The sequence below is a fragment of the Apis mellifera genome, linkage group LG9 (assembly GCF_003254395.2).
Source record: "Apis mellifera strain DH4 linkage group LG9, Amel_HAv3.1, whole genome shotgun sequence".
Classification (NCBI taxonomy): Eukaryota; Metazoa; Arthropoda; class Insecta; order Hymenoptera; family Apidae; genus Apis; species Apis mellifera.
The window spans coordinates 8,823,950-8,844,250 of NC_037646.1; the positions used below are offsets into that span (position 1 = coordinate 8,823,950).

At 33.6% G+C, this 20,301-nt stretch overlaps 3 protein-coding genes across 4 annotated transcripts in view; 2 read left to right on the forward strand and 1 right to left on the reverse strand.

Annotated features, from left to right (window-relative positions):
- Positions 1–8,509, reverse strand: part of LOC409006 (arrestin red cell) — a 29,395-nt gene extending 20,886 nt beyond the window's left edge. The window contains exon 1 of the mRNA XM_006561832.3: positions 8,239–8,509. The gene's annotated coding sequence lies outside the window, so the exon portion shown is untranslated. The remainder of the gene's footprint in view (positions 1–8,238) is intronic.
- Positions 8,510–9,087: 578 nt separating this feature from the next.
- Positions 9,088–11,050, forward strand: LOC409005 (protein FAM8A1). The gene is made up of 5 exons (XM_392534.7): positions 9,088–9,673; positions 9,776–9,922; positions 10,165–10,285; positions 10,356–10,479; positions 10,538–11,050. Exons 1-5 carry the CDS (start codon positions 9,472–9,474, stop codon positions 10,877–10,879), a joined length of 936 nt encoding a protein of 311 aa, XP_392534.3. The 5' UTR covers positions 9,088–9,471; the 3' UTR covers positions 10,880–11,050.
- Positions 11,051–11,362: 312 nt separating this feature from the next.
- Positions 11,363–20,010, forward strand: LOC409004 (ras-related protein Rab6). 2 transcript variants are annotated; one of them, XM_006561834.3, is made up of 6 exons: positions 11,363–11,601; positions 12,238–12,296; positions 12,896–13,055; positions 13,134–13,339; positions 13,438–13,504; positions 15,907–20,010. In XM_006561834.3, the coding sequence occupies exons 1-6, from the start codon at positions 11,532–11,534 to the stop codon at positions 15,978–15,980; spliced, it is 636 nt and encodes a 211-aa protein (XP_006561897.1). In that variant the 5' UTR covers positions 11,363–11,531; the 3' UTR covers positions 15,981–20,010. The 2 variants fall into 2 exon arrangements, with proteins under 2 accessions (XP_006561897.1, XP_392533.1); XM_392533.7 differs by lacking the exon at positions 15,907–20,010 and adding an exon at positions 13,927–15,212.
- The last annotated feature ends 291 nt before the right edge of the window (positions 20,011–20,301 follow it).

The window sequence follows — 20,301 nt, forward strand, 5'->3', positions numbered from 1 at the left end:
GCATTAACGATCGAGTAATATACAGAATAAGAAAACATCTCTCTAATATTAGTTTTAGTTTAACTTGGAAACGGATTCGTTTCCAGCAATAAAAATTTTCCAAGGATGGCAACAGCTGACACACTATGTTTCGCATTTTTGCCAGATTCCAGATTAAATTTTCGCGCGGTTGCCCCATGCGGCCACACTCGGTTGCGTACCGTTCATCATCCTCTGTCAGCCTACCACCTGTTTCCGTGGTTGGCCGTGCTTTATTCAAGAAGCCAGTAGACCGAAAGGCGATCGTCAATCTGACCGGAAGATTCATCGGTACCGGAAGGAGCCCGTGAAACCCGGCGCGATTAATTAAGATGGAATTATGCCGCCATTACAGTTCACGCCTGAAGAAGTAGAAAAGTCCGAAGGAACGATCGAAATCTACGATCGTTTCGCCTTTCGTTGCATGCACTTTCGAAACTCTCCAATTTCCTTTTCGGGCCGCCATTCTCTTTTCGATTCGTGAAATTTCTATCCTCAACGCTCCTTTTCTATATAGAAATCGAAATACGTATGAAAATCTTTGGAGAAGAGAAACGATAGGATATGCTTATAAAAAGCTCGCAAAGCTTGTACTTGTGCGAAACTTAGGCTCGAAAATTTAATAAACTCTCCGCCGAAAAGAACTTCACTCGTCTCCGTATAACTTACCTCCTTCAAAAGGCAAACTTGGCTCATTTCATTCCTCTTCTTATCTCTCTACTCTCTCTATTATTCTCCTATCTGCCCGATCGAGGTTTAATTAACGGCGGATAAAGGAGAAATGTTTGCACGATCACTTTCTTCTCGACGAACCACCGAAACTGCCCACCTTACGAATTTCCAACTCGAGTAATGAAGAAGAGCGCTCGTAAAACGAAACGATAGCGCGTGGGATCGTTCCTTTTCCTTTGGAATTCACGGCCTTACGGGGGGGTTACCTCACTCCGTCGAATTTCGTTGCTCGTCTCCATCGGAGTTTTCATTAAAATTTTACGACGTCAACCGAAAGAACAACGCGATATTTCTCACATATCCCTCCAAAGAATTTCGTCTTTGTCCTCACTCGTCTGTGCAAATCCCATTTATAGGATAAGTTGATATTCGTGGGGGATTTCATCAAATCGTGCCCGATTATTATTTTTCGTTATTAAAATTTTACTCGAGAGGAAATTTTTAGATATACGCATCGATTCGGTTGTATCGATTATACATTTATAATCACGTCCTCTTTTATTTGTCCAATCAAAGGGAATAAAATTGTTGGGAAAGATTTTAGAAATGGACGAGGAGACTGGTTGCGCGGAAACGGATAATGCAAATTGATTTAATTAATATTAATAAAGCGACCGAACCTTGGTTTCCTGCCGTGAACTACACATTTCGTTGTGTTAACGTGTGTTACAGCGTATCTTTTTTAATAAATTTCTGAGAAAACGAATACGAGGCGGAGCAAATAACGAAGCGTAACGCAAAGAATGAAAAACGGAATTATACCGTGGCTTGGTAGTATTTTCAATTAAGAAAATGGAATGATAACACGGTTACCAAAGTATCTTGTGGATACATTATCTCTGCATGGGAAACCGGCATTAGAGTGGATGAAAAAAATGTGGATGGGAATTTCCATAAATGCTACGGGCACGATACTCGTTACTGAATTAACGATAATTTAACAGCGTCGATAAATTTCGCAAAATTACAGTGTATCGTAGAAACCCGTTCATTCAATGGAGACAATTTTCCTCTCTTCGTCTTCGTCGTCTTTTCATTCGTCGCGATTTTTTTTATCTCTGAATCACGAAGAAAAAAAAAGAAACAGATAAATCGAATATTACGAACATCGATCGAGTATCTTTTTTCTTTTTTATTATCCTCCAAGGAATCTTTATCCGTTTTGAAAGAAAATTCTTCCAACGTAAATAAATATCGAGTCGATCTCGAAAACGATGGAATAACTCCAGGGGAAACTCGATCAATTTCCTATTCGGAACTCGAGTTGAATAAGCAATTCATAAATCGCGATAGATCGATCCCGATAGATCTCAACCACGGATTCACAGAGGCATCGAGGAACGCGAGGAGAAGCCAATGAATAAGCTTTATCTCGAGTTAGACGTCTTCGAATCGCGGCAACGATAACAAAGTTATCTGCCCTAGTTTACGATGTTCTTCACGCATGCGTGCTCCAACAGTGCAGAGCCATCATCATCCCCTACGAAGAATCCTTGAAAACAACCAGTGATTGGAACAGTTGTGCATACAGATTTTTATCCAACGATTCATTTACATCTGACGATCTTTATATTTTTTTATTCCACTTTACTTTCTTTTTTTTTTTAGAAAATTTTTTAAATTTAATAGTCGCCTCGAGTTGAACAACGATTGTTCGCGGTGGTTGCTTTTATACTTGGATTAATATTCATTCATTTACATCTGACGATCTTTATATTTCTTTTTTTTTTTTTAAATTTTTTAAATTTAACAGTCGCCCTGAGTTGAACAACGATTGTTCGCGGTGTTGCTTTTATTACTTTTTTATTACTGCTTTTATTATTTTTTTATATTTATATACTTGGATTAATATTCATTCATTTACATCTGACGATCTTTATATTTCTTTTTTTTTTTTTAAATTTTTTAAATTTAACAGTCGCCTCGAGTTGAACAACGATTGTTCGCGGTGGTTGCTTTTATACTTGGATTAATATTCGTTCATTTATCTGACAATCTTTATATTTCTTTTTTTTTTTTAGAAAATTTTTTAAATTTAATAACCGCCCTGAGTTGAACAACGATTGTTCGCGGTGGTTGCTTTTATTACTTTTTTGTTACTGCTTTTATTATTTTTTTATATTTATATTTGGATTAATATTCATTCATTTACATCTGACGATCTTTATATTTCTTTTTTTTTTTTTAAATTTTTTAAATTTAACAGTCGCCTCGAGTTGAACAACGATTGTTCGCGGTGGTTGCTTTCATACTTGGATTAATATTCATCTCTGTGCGACGTTATCATATGCCTCGGCCACCGCAGGTATCGCAACATCGAGTACGTGATTAAATACTTGAGACTGTTCCGGATATCGATCGGAATGGGTTAACCGGTGAAACAGCCTGCAAAGCGGAACTCTTTCCCAGAGAGTGTCTGTCCCTTCCTGTAATTAACCCCTCTTTGCCGGAACGTTAACTCGACAGACGAGTTCTCGAATCGCATCTCGTTCCTATCGTTCACAGCTCGGAGCGGAAAAAAAAAATCGTCTTTTGTCTCGATTTTTCTTAACTTCTCCCCATTATTATTATTTTTTTTCTTTTTCATCCCAACAGATAATTTTATTTTAAACAGCTACGATTCCTGCTTCGCTCCTCCTAATGATCGTTCCTCCCGGTCGACCGGATTTGACTTCGTCTGTGATCGATGACGAACCGAGGAAATCGCGATCGCACAATAGGATCGAGAGCCCATTGTATGCGTAATCGACGAGCCGTGCATCCTTCGAGATACACGTCGATTTCGAGATACGTTTCGCCGACACGTGAACGCCGATCCGTATCACGGCGTACATCGTGTGATTCATGTAGATCGGCGTTCCAGGAATGTCGGTCGCACGTAATAAGTCGCTAAGTTTTATTAATTATCCGATCGATTTTTTTTCCTTTTTTTTTTTTTTTAAAGAAAATTCCGTCCCGTTCGCGGATACATTTGAAAAAAAAAGAAAAAAGAATAAATAAATTTCGAAACGATCGATTGCGATTAAAAATTGGATTCTTAACGATTCACGATTCACGACGCCACCGGACCTTGAACTCTTGAAATTTTCTTTTCAGAATTTCGATCGAATAGCCACGATTACATCACGCTGTATAAGTGTGACTTATCGCGTTATGTAGTTTACGTAATGTTTAATGCGCTTCATTGATCGAGTTAATCGGGGTACGGGGAATTATTATTTTCATTTGATCACTGCGCATTTTAAGACGTTCTTTGTTATCGCTTGTTAATTATAGGCGTATATATAATTTGTTATATAATTTTATGGTAAAATTCTAAAATATCGTAAAAATTTGAATTTTTCTTAAGTATCGCATTTATTCGATCGATCGTGTTATGAAGATTTATTCATTTTTAAAACAAACAGGCGGAGGCTATGAAACGATGATATCACGGTATCACGCGTGCTAGGAAAAAAGTTAGAAATATTTCACAACATTTGTCCACGCGTATACGTTGAACAAATATTAGAGGATATCGGAAAATTCAGAAATTACGTATCTCGTACGAACGATATGAGAAAATATATTCCAACAATTCGTATGTGCAAGTTTGATTAAAATAGAAATTTTTTTCCCTTCGCGTAATTTAATTGATCGTAATCCAGAGAAAATATTCTTCGTGGAATAAAAAAGTCGGAATCTGTGTTTTTATTCTTAATTAAAACAAATATTAATCATCGATTTTATTTCCGTAATAATATATTTTATAATATATCTCGCTTGATTTATCGCGTATTTTTAAATCGTTGAAAAAGTCTATTCGCGTGTGAAACAATTCTAGAGAAGATAAATTCGAATGGTGGTAAACATCGAAACGGATAATTTATATTCTTTCCGTGAAGAGCAATCGAAATGAGAATTTTTCGCGAAAATATTTAAGCGAAAATTAGAGTGTCTCTCCAAGCATCGAAATAAGATTTCATCGGGCGCCATTTATGAAAAGCATGCAGCTCATCTACGCCGCGATTCACACGCGTGGAATTTCAATGGAATCCGTTCACGAAGTGATACCATTACTGGAATTACACTGGTCAGAATAGGCAGAAAAGCTTCACTCTCTATCGACGATTTAATAAACAAATGTCTCTTTCATATTTTTTTTTTCTTTTTCTCTCTCGCGATATTTCAATTCAGAAAACGGAACTTTCGATTCCGAATACATTTTACTTTTTACTGCTTAACCTACTACAATACAATTCTCCACCGTCATTCTAAATATTACGCATAATTTTCACCCGTTTCTGACCTTTACCACCAGTCAGTCGACGCCTACCAATTTAACGCTTTTGAAACGAATATCAAAGAAGGGAGAAACACGTTGGTATCTCACGTTTGTTCTTCAGAATTTCCCTTCAGACAGGATCTAATTAAGCTATTCACGAACCATACCGAAACTACCTTTTAGAATCAGAGCTACGTTTCCGCTAATTAACCAGTCATCGATCGTACAGTTCCATTCTCGAATAGCCAATTTCCAGGAAGCGAAATCTAATCCAAACTGGTCGTTAAAATTCGTCGCAGTGACAAAAAGGATATCTCTCTATTCGTCTCTCCACACGAGAGAGAGAGAGAGAGAGAGAGAGAGAGAGAGAGAACGTTTCGATTCGAGACCTATCACTGCCCATTGTAAATCGTGCGCGTTTTTCGTTTCAAGTCCACGGATTCGAAGCCCATTGTTCGAGTCTACAGCAGTCGTGTATCGATCACCGATTCACGATAGTTTGGCGAATCGAGATCGGTGTCGAAATCGGCGGGGGAATGCCAGGATTGAAAATCGAGGATGGAATCCATGGAATTTGGACGGGAGAAAAGAGCGTCTGTGATGTTGGTTCCTTTTGTCGAGCGGAACGAGGCGTAGTAGAAAGCGAGATGCGGTTGCAACGTGGTATGGGGGCGGCGGTAGAATTCCGCGAGAAGTGGAATTTATCGAGTGTTATGGAAACAATCGAACGTTCGTTAGATACCCTCCAATCTCTGATTTGTAGAGCGTATTATAAGTACAACCAGCCGAGTTGTACTCTCTCGACCTCGTTAATGCAGCAATCAAGATACTTTGAAAATGTAAAATACTTTCGGATATCTTTATTGCATTATCGTATTTCAAGTTATTAAACCTCTAATACGATCTTTTCGTCCATCTTTTCCATCGATATAACCGAATATAAGGTTAGATCTTGGATTACGTTTTCGTTTTTTATATCGATATCGAAAAAGGATTATTTAAATCGGTCGAAACAAACAAATAAAAATATTTTTCCATTCTAAAAATGGAAATTCGTGAAATTCCGTTGAAATTGGCGCGCAACGGGTTCGCAGAAATCCTGCTAGCCTCCCTTGAGAACATTTCCGCAATTTGTCGATTTCGATGCGAATAAATTATAATTACGAGCGCGCAGTTTAATATATCGGATTGGCGAGATGTCTGTTTGAACTGTGCGGAATCATGTAAATATTAATTTGCGATTCGATTGTGCGGAACAGAACGCGGAAATTATCAATGTTGGCCGATTATTAATAATCGATGATCACAAATAACTGCAATTTCATCTAGCGACCTGGTATTATTGTCATAACGTTTCGGGGAATTAAACTCGTGCGATTAAATTTGAAATTCCTAGATAGGAAAGATATTAATGCGAAATGAGCACGAAAATAAAAAGAATGGAATATTTTATCTCTCGAAACTTCGGTTGAATAAGCTTTATGACGCAGATAAGAGGTAAAATGATGCGAAACAATCGATGATAAAGTAGATATCTCTACACGTATAATTTTGAAGTCGGAATAACTTCTCTAACTATATCCTCTATTGTTTTTTATACGTTCGATAACGCATTTTTTAAATTTTATTTTCAATCATAAAATTTTCAATCGACCTATCGTGGTTATTTTGTTTCGTTATTTGCGTTTCCGCATATAGTGTATTACGAGAATTGTAATCTCGCATCATTGCGCCATTGAGTAGAGCAATTTATCGTTATCGTGGACTTCCTTTGTGATAAAGAACTCGATCAACGGAAACAATGATTATCGAGAAACGGTAGTTATCGGAACCATGAAAAACCATAGATTCTGATCGGTCGATTTAAAATTGTACGAAAGAATTTGAATTAAAAAATAAACGAAGGGTTTTTAAAATATAAAAAGATTTACCTCTTTGGAGGTTCAGTTCAGTTTTCAATGATGGTCACATAGCTGTCGAAACGTCGGCGGAACCGGAAACGTTTTGCGTGTAGAGGCACATTTAATTTGACCGGTCCGCCGCGAAATTAGTATGCGACGCGACATGCCGCGACGTTGTCCGCGTTCGACCGGTTCGAATTAAGGGAACGAACGATACCGGGCTGAGAAAAGCCACGCAACTTATACACACTCCCACGGTGCTTGGCCATTTTCCCATAAATTCGGTGCAACCGGTTCCAAAAACGTAAAGGTGCTTACGACGCGTGAATGGGACTCTGTATGACCTGCGGCCATTCACCTCATGCGCGATTTGGGGGAAAGCATTACCTTTTATTCGCACGCATTCTACCAAACCGACAAACGTTTTTCCATGTCGCTCTATATCTTTCTTTCCTTCGTCCGTTCCTTTCTCCTTTTTTTCTCTCTCTCTCTCTCTCTCTTTTCCTTTTTTGGGGCGCGGGATACTCCGTCACTTACGCGTTCCCATAATAGTTACACTGGAAGGTTTCTCACGAGATAGCCGTAGAATATGTACTAAAAACGGATTGATGAAAAATTGCGTTAACGAAAGGAGATTTAAGTGATCCATCGACACCTAGAATGTTTAACGCAATATCACACGATTGTCTGGGTTCGATATTTGTCGACCCCAATTTACGGTTTTTGTTTTCATTTCTCGCTGAAATATACAGAATTTTAACAACACGTGGATTACGAATCGCAATTTTGATAATCATATAATTTCATACGAATTTAAGCGTTTTAGCTATCTCCTTACTTTGTGTGCTCCGTTTTAGAACGCAGTGTATCTAATGTTAATATACTTGAGAAAATATACTTGATAGATTATTTTCAAATTTAACTTAACCTCTGTTTGAAACTGTAACTAATTCGAACTTCCAATCCACATGCATTGATTTAATTCGTCGATGTTTGTTGCTGATATATAAAATGCGATTGATGATGATATTCGTATATTCGTGATCATTGTGTTGCGTTTAAACAATTGTTTACAGCATCAGCGAAAGAGGAAGATTCGATTTTTTAATGCAATCATCGCTTGTATTCTCGGAATTCTACCGCGACATTCCATCGAATTGACGCGTGACTGAGGAATCGCCGCAGCCTGATTTTTCTGCATAAAAACACTGTATTTGTCACAAAATTGATAATTATCTTTTGTACGTATTATTTTCTGGTTAAATGTTCGATAATATAACTAACGAAAATGTTATTACACGATTAAATTTAATGTGATCTTACCTAAATGTTTCTTCTGGCGTCGTGGCCCACACCCTCTTCAAGACTAGACCAAATGTCACTCGTAACGCGTACGAACGCACACAGCTTTTCAGCACGACACACTGCTTTACGACACCTATTCGCTTTGCTTTTATTTATTTCGAAAATGTGAAATGTAGAAAGAGGCGAGTCGTCAGAAACGTCCTCTGACCGTGATTACTGCACGAATGCTTCGAATACGTCATGTCCTGAGAAGCTAGCGCCGCAATGCGAACTGCTGCACGCTGCCACCTGGTTTACAAAATATACTAGGGTTTTTCATTTCCACATCCCAGTTATGTTACTAAATAGTAATTTTTTATTCATATTTGGTATTTTATATTTTATCTTTCAGCTCTTCGATAATACGATGCCAATATTCTATTATTAAAATTAAAATTTATTATAAAATTTATTAAATTTATATTTTTTATTTTCTTTTCAAACAAAACTTATGTTTATTAAAATTTTATTATACGAATTTATGAATTCGTTACCTTGAGTTATTTACGTCTTAAAAATTATTTTTATATAAAATTTTATATAAAATTTTTTAACAATATTTATTATCGTATAATAATGTTTTATTTCTTAAATAAAATATTTTACTAATGTATTTATGCATTTTGCATTTTTATTTGATTGTAATACATTGATGAATTTAATTGGATGAGATAAATATTGGCCAATGATAAGTTTTAACAATTTTCTAAACGTTAAATTTAAGAAAAAATTTTATCAAAAAGAATATAATATTATTGTCATGAATATATTTGTATTATTATTTCGAAATTAAATCAATAAATAATTATTTATTATTGCATACATTATTTTAGAACGAGTAAAATTTTACATTGAAGTATTCCTGTCTAATATATGAAGACAAGGATTACGTGGATGTAAAACAGGCAGTACATGATTACTTCATTTATTTGTTATTGATATTGTGGTGTGACTTTCCAGTACTATTTTAGCTTGCTTTTTTCTATCGGAAGTTAAAATAATTGTTTTATGTGAATATAAGTTATTTTTTGTGATAGCAACGAAAGATCACTCTTTACTATTTTAAACAAATCGTCTTGAACACTGTACAATTTTAAAGCAGAATTATTGTTTCGATAAAATTTATAATATATATATATATATACATATATACATATATATATATATATATTGTAAATACATATATTCGATCAATTCTTACGAAACAAAAATATGGCAGATGATAAAAATGAAGATACAAAAGAGGATAAATGTAAAGAAAATAAAGACCAACTACAAATGATAGCTGCAGAAGAACGTTTAGAATATTTTAAAAAATTAGAAAAATGGTTACATGAAGCCTATGCTTGGCAAAGTATGGCTGCAATGTTTCCATATTATTTAATGTCTGGACAAATAATAAATTCATCATCTGGTAAGATTATAATTATATTGTTTTTATTTAATTAAAATCTAATTTACAAATTATTATACTATCATTGTAACAAAATTATTCTATAAAATAGAATAATTATAGGTGTACCATCACTCTCGTCACAAGTATCAAATGTAGCAAATACACATAGGTTAACTGTTGGCACAAATGGTCAAGAGAACGATCCGTTCCGACAAAGAAGGCCTCAAGATCATGTAGGACCTCCATTCCAACCTCCTGGAGCTGAAGGTAGAAGGTCATAACGATATCTCCTGTGTCCATCACATTCCAACAGAGGTTCAGCTAGTACTATATGTGCTTTTATTACAAAAGTACTGCATTTTATTTAATTATTTTTATAATGTTTAATTGACTTTTTTATCTTTGTAGTGATTTTATGATGCAGTATTTTTGAAACATACATTTTCATCTGTATCATTTAATATTATGGTTATCTTATTTATTTAAGTTTAAGAAAACAATCTTTTCAGGCTTTGAATATCGTATACCTCCAATATGGAAGAGATTTGCAGCAGAGTTTATAGATTCAACGATGTTGTTTCTTTTGAAATTTTCCATTACTTTTTTTGCTATTGATGTTTTTGATTTCATGTATGTAAGATAATTCTTCCCTTTATAATTTTATTTTTTCTTGATTTGTTATCATTATATTTTATTCTAGAGATATAGATGATCTAGACTTGGTACGGGCAAATTTGAGAATTGATTATAAAATGGCTTTAGAAATGACATATGGTATATTAGTATTAGAAATAATTCATCGTGTAATAGTGTGCATTTTTGAAGTGAGTATGTTATTAATAGAAATATTAAATGATGTTTCAACAACAATATTTTTTTCAGGCATTTTGGCTTCAACATGGTGTAAATGGTCGTATTGGTGGTGCAACACCTGGAAAATCCATGATGGGATTAAGAGTTGTTCAATGTCGTAGTGTTACACCTGTTGATAGACCTGATGATCCTGATGTTGTACTTGTTTCTCCAGGAACAGATTTAGGTTTACCATTAGCAATTGGAAGATCAATTGTAAAAAATATGATTTTAGCATTTTTATTTCCTATATGTTTTGCCTTATTTTTCTTCAGATTTAATAGAACTGTTTATGATTTACTTTGTAATTCTATTGTGGTTGAAGATCCTTACAGAAACATAAATAATAATAGACTTCATCATCAACAATAAAATATCAAAATATCATTTATATCTATATTGTATATATTGAATGTGTGTACGAGCGTATATAATATGTACATAACATTTAAAATTATTGACTATTGCAATATTATGAAATATTTTTCTAGATGTATTATGAAAGATCCTATAATTTCTGAATACATTTCTGAAACAAATCTACAGACTGTTCGAGAACAATATTTAATTATCTTGGAATCCATTATATTGTACAAATTTTATCTAATACAGTTATTAATAAAACATTTTATAATTTATTTTTATGCAGTTTGAATCTAACATAATTATTTTTTGAGCAATACGATTTAAATAATTTATTCATTTTTTGACAATTACAATTTTTCTTAATTATGTTAACAACTTAACGATATTTTTTATAATAAAAGATATTCCACTTCATACATTTAAAATTTTTCAACGCCATCTACAGGAATATGATTAGAATCTGACAAAACTAGTAACTAACCAATGACGTCACTTCCCAGTTAAACGTGGCTGCCTTGCAAGTGAAGGAAGGAGTGGCTTTTCGATCTGTCAAGTTAAATGATTTCTCGTGACAATTAATGACTCGTTGCATCAATTAAGTTATTCTTGTGTGTTTAACACTTTTAACTTATTGCGTAATAGTTCTATAATATAAAAAATGTCGTCTTCGGGTGATTTTGGAAACCCGTTGCGTAAATTTAAGCTTGTCTTTCTCGGTGAACAGAGCGGTACGTATTTTCCACTTATACTTCCGTTGATTTTGGATCAATATTAGCGATGTTCGTGTCGGTTTTGTCTTGTCACTGATTTCTCGCATATCAAATATGAAAATTTCTATCATATACATTAGTTCCAATGACCGTTCTAGGTTATAGATCAATATTTCTAGTCACTGTTCAACTTTATCGTTGCGATCGAATTTGGCGTCATTCTTATTATCACCATCCTAATATTATATTCTGTCCTAATAATATCAATAATTTTGTATATGATTTGTTGTAAAATCCTATCATTTTTTATAGAAATATCTACTAACCATAAAAATTCATGATTTAATCGTATCGTTATGTAGTACACTTCTTTCATTTTAAACAACTGCAAAATATATTGGTATATCGCGATCATAAAATCTAATCATAATGAAAATATACAAATAATTCTTACTTTATGTAAAAAAAAATAATAATTTCATTATAAATTTATATTTCTATAAATATCTATAATATGATTTGAAATTATATCAATAATTCATTTATCATCATATCTTTACATTCTGAAAAAATATTCTTTGTTTGGTATTTTGTTTTTTTTGTAAACAATAGGTAGTAAATTTTTTGCATTAATCGTGTGATTTGATGTTGCAGTTGGAAAAACTTCTCTTATCACACGGTTTATGTATGACAGCTTTGACAACACGTATCAGGTATGAAATATAATGGTTTTGTGATATACATATATATTTATGTATATGTACATATAACTTTACACATAACTTTGAATGAATATATAAAAGGAAATATAATATTATGTCACAAAGATTAAATCATTTTATTTAATAATATAAATTAAAATATAATATAAATATTAAATATAATAAATTCTCAGCTTTTTCTTTCATCATATAATATATACTTAAAATTTTTGAGATCATTTCATTGACATAGTTTTTAATGACCTTATGATAATGTCACAATCTTTGCTTTCATTTTACTCATTTCATTCATTTTAATCGTGATTTTGATGGCAAATATATATTTATTTTATAAAGTATTTAATATCAATTGTCAAGGATAAATGTTAGTAGGACAGATAGTAGGGAGTTCAAGATATTGACTTTTTCTTAACAAAGTTAAAAGAACACAATATAGGTTCATCATAAGATTATCATTTAAATTTTATTTTGTAAATTTATTAAAAAATAAAATTCTATTTTTTTTTTTTTAAATATGATGTTAGAAGAATGATTAAATAAAAATGTGTTCTATAGAAAGTACTAGAAAGACAATATATTATTTATTACAGGCTACAATAGGTATAGATTTTTTAAGCAAAACTATGTATCTGGAGGATAGAACTGTAAGATTACAATTATGGGATACTGCAGGTCAAGAACGGTTTAGATCTTTGATACCTAGTTATATCAGAGATTCTACTGTTGCAGTTGTGGTATATGATATTACTAGTAAGTTTAATTAGCAATGAAAACAAAGTGTTAACTATGATATGTTATTGCATCAGCTCAAGTGAATTATTTATACAGATGCAAATTCATTTCATCAAACATCAAAATGGATTGATGATGTACGGACTGAAAGAGGAAGTGATGTAATTATTATGTTAGTGGGTAATAAAACAGATTTGGGTGATAAAAGACAAGTATCAATGGAAGAAGGTGAAAGAAAAGCTAAGGAATTAAATGTAATGTTTATTGAAACTAGTGCTAAAGCTGGATATAATGTGAAACAAGTAAGTTTTTATTCTATTATAGATTTTTATTTTTTTAAATATTTTTTTATTATTAAATAAAATCATAATACCTTAATAATATTTTACTTATTGATCAGCTCTTTAGAAGAGTAGCAGCAGCTTTACCAGGCATGGATTCCACTGAAAATAAACCACCTGAAGACAGTATCCTTTGTGTAAGATACATAATATGCACATTTGCATGGTACATATACATATAATTATATTTCAGGGATTTTTCTTTCTTCAAATATAGCACTAAAAAACATGTCCTTCATCCTCAATTTTTTTTATTTTTTTAAATTTTTTTCATAGTTTAAATATTATTTATTTTAAAAGATGCTTAACTTTAATCTATTACTATAATCTTATATAAAGATTTTTTTGGTTATTTAATTTTCAAATATTTTATTGAATTCTCACAAGTTAAATGTTTCATGGAGCTTCAAAATTTTTCATAAATTTATTAATTTTCTAAGAATCATTTTGAATCATTACTTTTGATATCATTTTTTAACATTGTTAACTATTTCATTTTTTTTCTGTTATCTTTTTGTGTTTTCCTTAATGTGTTGCTAAACCTGTAGTGCAAGAAGTAGTTCTGAAGGACACACCAATTGAACTGAAATCATCGGAGAGCAGTTGTGCATGTTAAACCACCGATCAGCCTAATGGTAGACAAGACACTGATCTAAGTTAATTTATAAATTAATCTCTTTCAATGCTAGGACAGTGATGATCAGTCCGTGTCCTTTTTACAATTTATAATGTGGAAAGGAACAGTACTGTATCGAAGAGCTATAACGAGTTTTTCGTGAAAAAATAAATATCTCACGATAGCTTAAGCAGACTGCTTTTACACAATAACGTGTTTGTACTAGTAAATCATCAAATCATAAATCGATTAATTTAATTAATTTAAACTTTTGTATTTCATCAGAGACGCTTGCTTTTTTAACGTGTTGATAATAATAATAATCATTATTATAGATAGTGCTTTGATCATTTTCTTAAACGAGAAACAATTTTTCTAAAGATCATTTTATTTGCAACAAATAATTATAATTTTAAGTAATAAAATTTTTTTTATGTTTTGCATTTTGACAAGAAAGAAAAAAAAATTTGAATGAAATACTAGTCGTATGCATGATCAGTGCTGCAATTGCATGATATATGGTGCACTTATATATATACATATATATATATATTTATCGTCATGTATATATAAGTTGCAATATGCGATAAACTAAATAGTGTATAGACAAATGGAGTTACGTATTGCGTAAATGCAGTCAAAATAATAGTCAACAATTCGTTATCAGAATGATCTGATTGCAAACGCGAGCAATAAGTCTCTTATACACTTATGAATGCATTTGTGGTGGCATGGATCGATTTAGCATAAAAGAACTCGTACAATATGTACCTGCGAGCGTACTGTAAATGAACGGGAAAAGATTTCAGCGATGCAAAATTAGTAATTAATATTTTATCTTTTAAAAACTTTTTAATAATATTTTACGAATACATTGCTCATGTATAATAGTTTTCTTTAACTTGGAACGATCATTGCATAAATTAGCAAGTTGCATTTTCTTATTGAAGTATTATTTATAAACTGAATAATTCATTTATATATATATATACACAAAAAGAAAAAGAAAAAAAAAAAAAAAAAAAAAAGAAAAAAAAATTTAAATAGAGCAAATTTTCGAAACTATTGACAAAATTGGATTTGTATATATGAACTTAAAATTTAACTTAAAACTTTGGGATATGGATAGACAGAATGCTATTATACCTAATATTATGACATTTTTGTTAATACTTATATTGTAATATTTTAATTTATATAAAAAAACATTCAATAGCATTATTATTTTTTTTTATATTAGTTTTTTTTTATGAACCATAATTTTTTTTTCATCATACATTTTTCCTTTTTATACATGTTTCCTTGTTTTTTAATCATTGTAAACATATTTTTAATTTAATGTCTCAATTAGAATTTACATTACATTATACAATTTATATTTTATATCATATCGTGAAAATATAATAAGGATGGCACTCATATAATTTTTAATCAAGGTGCTTTGTAGCTGTAAAATTTCACTGTTATTAATATTAGGGAATGCTCCGTCCCGTTTTTAAAATACTTAAATTTTATATGCTTTTTGAGATTATAACTTATTCTCGCTTTGAAAAAGATAAATACATAACCAATGACTCAAACTTTAAATGGGACTAAATTCTCAATTAATATTAAGAGTCATAGATCATATATACATTTCAAAAATTTTTTGTAAAAAAAATTACCCGATATTATATAATGATTCACTATGCTGCCTAAAAACAATCAATCATTCGAATCCATCAATATCATTTTTTTAAGATATATACGTAACATTTTCTTAAAATTTACACACAATATCTATTTGTAAGATTATTATTATATATAATTAACATCGACATGCTGGTTCTTTTTTTTTAAACGAAATTTAAATAGTTGAATGTTAGCGACAATTGAATGGTTACTGTGATAACACCTTAACACACGAAAGCAGCTGTCGATTTGCAGAATCAATCACCGATGCAGAACGGATCCGAGTCCGAGGGGGAGAGTGGCTGCATTTGCTAGGGAGGTGGTTTATCAGTGTGCAGCTAAATAATGCTAACTCCTTGAGACATTCTGATATGAACCAAAAAAAATCATCACGTACTATTAACAAGATGCTGGCTTCTTCTGATGTCTACATCGTGGCCCATAAGTTAACGCGCGACGAAGGCACAAAAAAAAAAAAAAAACGTTTCATTGACACCGTTCTTACTATCGACTACTTCTGCCCCAATCAATCTCATTTAAGTCGTTTAACCGTAGCGTGAATTAACCGATCGTTTTTGCTATGATTCATGTTAAGAACAGCTTTGTGCGGTTATAGTGCGCGTTGTTACGTTGTTGTATCCGCCAGTTTATTCGACCAGGATCTAGCGATCTTTACATTTACATTTTACAGTATGAATCGGGAATTGACGTCGTTCAAGAAAAAGAAAAAAAAAAAAAAAAAAAAAAGAAGAAAAAAAAATGGAAAAAACAAGAAATATACTATCGAATTACATCGATGTAATGGCTACGAGTCACGATGATAGGATAGCTTTTCCACGCTCGTTAATAAAATATATATTGAACGTGTCGATTGAGCAATACGTAAAACAGCTTTTTTGTGAAATTGTACATATCACGAATCTTGATGTTGAGAAAGAAAGATCAAGAAGTCGAAGTATATACATCGACTTTGTTTCTTTTCTTTTCTTTTTTTTTTTTTTTTCTTTTTTTTACTTTGCCATTTGATATTTCTTCGAATCTCAACTTTTCGTTCGCGACTTTCGAACGGAAGTTGAAGTGGTACCAATTTTTTATATACGGAATAGCGTTTCTTTCTTAGCTTATCCTATCATCGTTTCCTGTGATCGCTGTTTCTCTTCGCGATGAAAATCTGAAATTCAACACGCACAAGATACCGACAAGCTTAGACAAGAGTGTTCTAGACACAAAAGATATTCTAGACCTTAACGAAAACGACTGAAAGTAAAAAAAAAACGTTTTAATAGCCCATCATCAGTTAGTCGAGGAAATCGAACGATCGAGCGGTCTATTCCTGGGGATATATCTGTTACGAAAAAAATTACTTACTTACACGTAGAATATGTTATTATGGCGAGTCTGTTCGATGGCGTATTGTTCAAGGTTTATAATATTGTAATCGTAATAACAATCTTTATAGACGTTTTTCGATATCTCTTGATAAATAAGCAAGCGACTCGATACGCGATCCGTTCATAAATTGAGGAAGAAGACGCACTGAATACGACGAGAATAATTTAGAAGAAGAAAAAAGAAAAAAGGATGAAAAGTGCTCAATCATTCACTCGCCATTTTATACGATTATTTCTTCAACCATTGAATCGTATATCATCGATGGTTGTTTAAACGCTTAATATTTACAAAATTGTCTTTTAACGAAATCATTGATTGATATTGATTACTCACCAACATGTAATCTTTCCAACGAGCAATTGAAACTTGTTGATTGTTTTAGCAAATATATATATATATATATCGTTTAATTCTATAAATAAAAGAAGGAAAGAGGATATACATGGAAATTGCGTCTTCTTTCTAACGAAACATACACGCAAAAAAAAAAGAAAAAAAATATATATACGCACGAATATGGAGGAATCGGTATAAGAAAAAGAAATGTTCGGATCAATTCATGAACCTGTCCCGTTCGTCGCGACATGTAACGAGCGTCGAGCAACGAAAAATATTGCTCGTGTTTCATCGAGGAGACTGAATCTGCTTCTAAGCTCGCCGCCCGATTTAATCGGAATCAGAAAATAGACGAAATATATACCGGAGAAAGTTGGAAATAGCGTATCGTGCCAGACAGTTAGAGCGTGGCGCTTTGACGAGAAAAATGTAGCGGCAACTCCTCGGAACAAGGGAGGTTTAGTTGTTCTTGAAAATTCGTGGGGATGAACTCGTGTCCCGTCAGCGATAATTGAGCGTGCCATGAGGGAGGGAGTGGGCCAATTTTACACACATCCTGCTAATTAGAATTTAGAAAAGGAAGAGACAAAAGGAAAAAAGATGGTAGACTCATCATAGGGGTGAGCGGAAGGGCGAGAAAGCTCCGCTCGCCGCGAGGAGGCGATATAATAAAGTCACGGGGCGAGCGCAGCTTTCCCTGGCGTCGTCGTTGCACGATTGTTCGATGTGATAAGGCTTTCGGATGTACGGATGAAAAGTGGAAAAGGAGGAGACGATGGAAGAGATATGTTGAGCGATATGTTGTAATTCATTAATCCGCCGTGCTTAACGCGAGCCTCTTAACGTGCACTCTAGCACTCCGTTTCTTCTGAACGTAAAAAGAAAAAAGAAAAAAAAAAAAAACTGTCTCTCTAGCGCAGCCCCAGTTTACAACGTGTAACAACGTGTAGCGTTGATTCGCACCGTGTCGTGTAACCGCATCGTGCGAGAATCGGGAAGTATTCTGATACGAATCCAAATAAAAACGAAACTGATTGTATGTCGAAGGCGCACCTCGTTGCGTTTCCATATACTTTCCTCGCGTTCGTGAGAGGAACACGCTGGTCGAACGAATGCTCCGCGTATCTCGCTTGATGGGAAATCGCTCGATCTTGGGGAAAAAAATGAATGAAAAGAAAGAAAATGGACGTTGTTGGTGGACGGATTCGTACCATTGAACATCTCGAGTGCACGCGAAGCGTATATTTTTCTTTCGTTCGGAGAAGACACTCGGCTGCAGCCTCCTCGACCGGAAACGCGGTCGTAGCTCGATTCGTAGATTAGATATTTCTTAGAACGTGTATGGGGGGGGGGATAAATCACGCTATATTCGTTTTAATCTTTATCGCCTAGCTCGCGATGCTCGCGCCTAAAGAGAAAAGGGAAAGGGCGGAGGAGGAGGAGGAGGAGGAGGCGTCAGAGGCGCGCTTCCGGTGTAATTGGAAGGGAAGCCCTCTCGACACTGGCTGCAGCGCGTGTCTACTCCACGAGGACGGCGAAGCGTACGGATCTAGAGATACGCCGATCTAGTCGGAACGACGATCATCGGGGATGTCGACGCGGCCGATGATCGTTCAGTGATCCGCGGTGCTTGTTTCTTTCGGGGCACAGTGAGATTCGGTATCATTTCGGTTGCGGTTCCACCCTTTCGCCACGCAAGAGTATTTCTTCGCTCCAACCAACAAAAATTTTGCGTCGTCCATTCGAGATTACGATTATCTGTGATCGACAATTGCGGATTTATATATCGCGAAACGATTGTGTAGGAGTATTGTATAAATTCTTTCGTTTCTTAAATTCGAGTTTCTTAAGGCGCAACGTAATTTTTCACGATGAAGGTGAAAAGGAAACTTAGTAGGCTCGAAATTGTTGGAATCAATTTTTATCGACTTCTTCAATATAGAAGCATAGAAAAAAATAAAGATACTCGGTTTCTAAGGTGATTGCTCCTCGTTGCGAAAGGGTCAATTTGAGATTCGATAATCTAGTAGAGAAAAAAATGATTTGTAGCGTCTCGGAGGATTCTTGTGAATGTAATTTGCAAGGCAGCCGCGTTCTGTGGTAATGTTATTGTAGCCGATGTTTCTTAGTTAAATAGAAGTATTCGCTGTATCGTCTTTTTGCAATTAAATTGTCAAACTTAACGTAGCAGTAGGGTGCGATATTAATTGTAAAGTTAACCCTTCCAGTCTTCGATGTTGTCGGAATTTAATTTTCATTCGAATTTCTTCTCTCGATGTAACGGATACGCGTGTAAATCGATTCCTTTCCAATTTTCCACGTGGAAAAAGAAAAAAAAACGGAATGAAAATTGCCATTTTCTCGTACACTCAATTCGATTTTATATTTTTCGAAGAATAACTCTTAGAATTACTCTTCATCGTACTTTCCTTTCTTTCTCGATTCCGCTTGGACTTCGAAAACGAATGACTTGGAAAAACCGAGGCTCGAAGGGTTAAACGTCTCAAGGCTTTAAGTTTCTCCGAATATATTTAATATAAAATAGAAACTAATGTACGCTTTTGTTTAACGTGATAAAACGAGATCTTGCAAAAATATAATTGAAAATAAAATACCATTAGAGATCCTTGATTCATTCGAGATCGACGATAAGGGAATTGATCGACGATCGAGAACCGCCCCCTCGCGTTTTGTACCTGTTATTATTACTCGCACACGTGATGAATGTCCCGACTAGACCGGAAAAGTTTAAACTTTGAAGTAGTGCATTTAATACGCGACTCGCGTGATCGATACACACAGCTTTACGATATAATTATTATCGAGGTTGGATTCGTTGGAGGAGGCGAGGGAAATGGAGTAATACCGTGAGATAAAAATTCGGATCTTTTTTATTGTTTTTCGTCCC

What these genes read in the sequence shown, in the direction of transcription:
- LOC409005 (XM_392534.7), top strand. Translation starts at nt 9,472, where the DNA reads ATGGCAGATGATAAAAATGAAGATACAAAAGAGGATAAATGTAAAGAA. An exon ending in ATTGATGTTTTTGATTTCAT is followed by an intron (nt 10,286 to 10,355) that starts GTATGTAAGATA and finishes ATTTTATTCTAG; the next exon opens with AGATATAGATGATCTAGACT. An exon ending in TAATAGTGTGCATTTTTGAA is followed by an intron (nt 10,480 to 10,537) that starts GTGAGTATGTTA and finishes TATTTTTTTCAG; the next exon opens with GCATTTTGGCTTCAACATGG.
- LOC409004 (XM_006561834.3), top strand. Translation starts at nt 11,532, where the DNA reads ATGTCGTCTTCGGGTGATTTTGGAAACCCGTTGCGTAAATTTAAGCTT. An exon ending in CTTTCTCGGTGAACAGAGCG is followed by an intron (nt 11,602 to 12,237) that starts GTACGTATTTTC and finishes TTGATGTTGCAG; the next exon opens with TTGGAAAAACTTCTCTTATC. An exon ending in GCTTTGACAACACGTATCAG is followed by an intron (nt 12,297 to 12,895) that starts GTATGAAATATA and finishes TATTTATTACAG; the next exon opens with GCTACAATAGGTATAGATTT.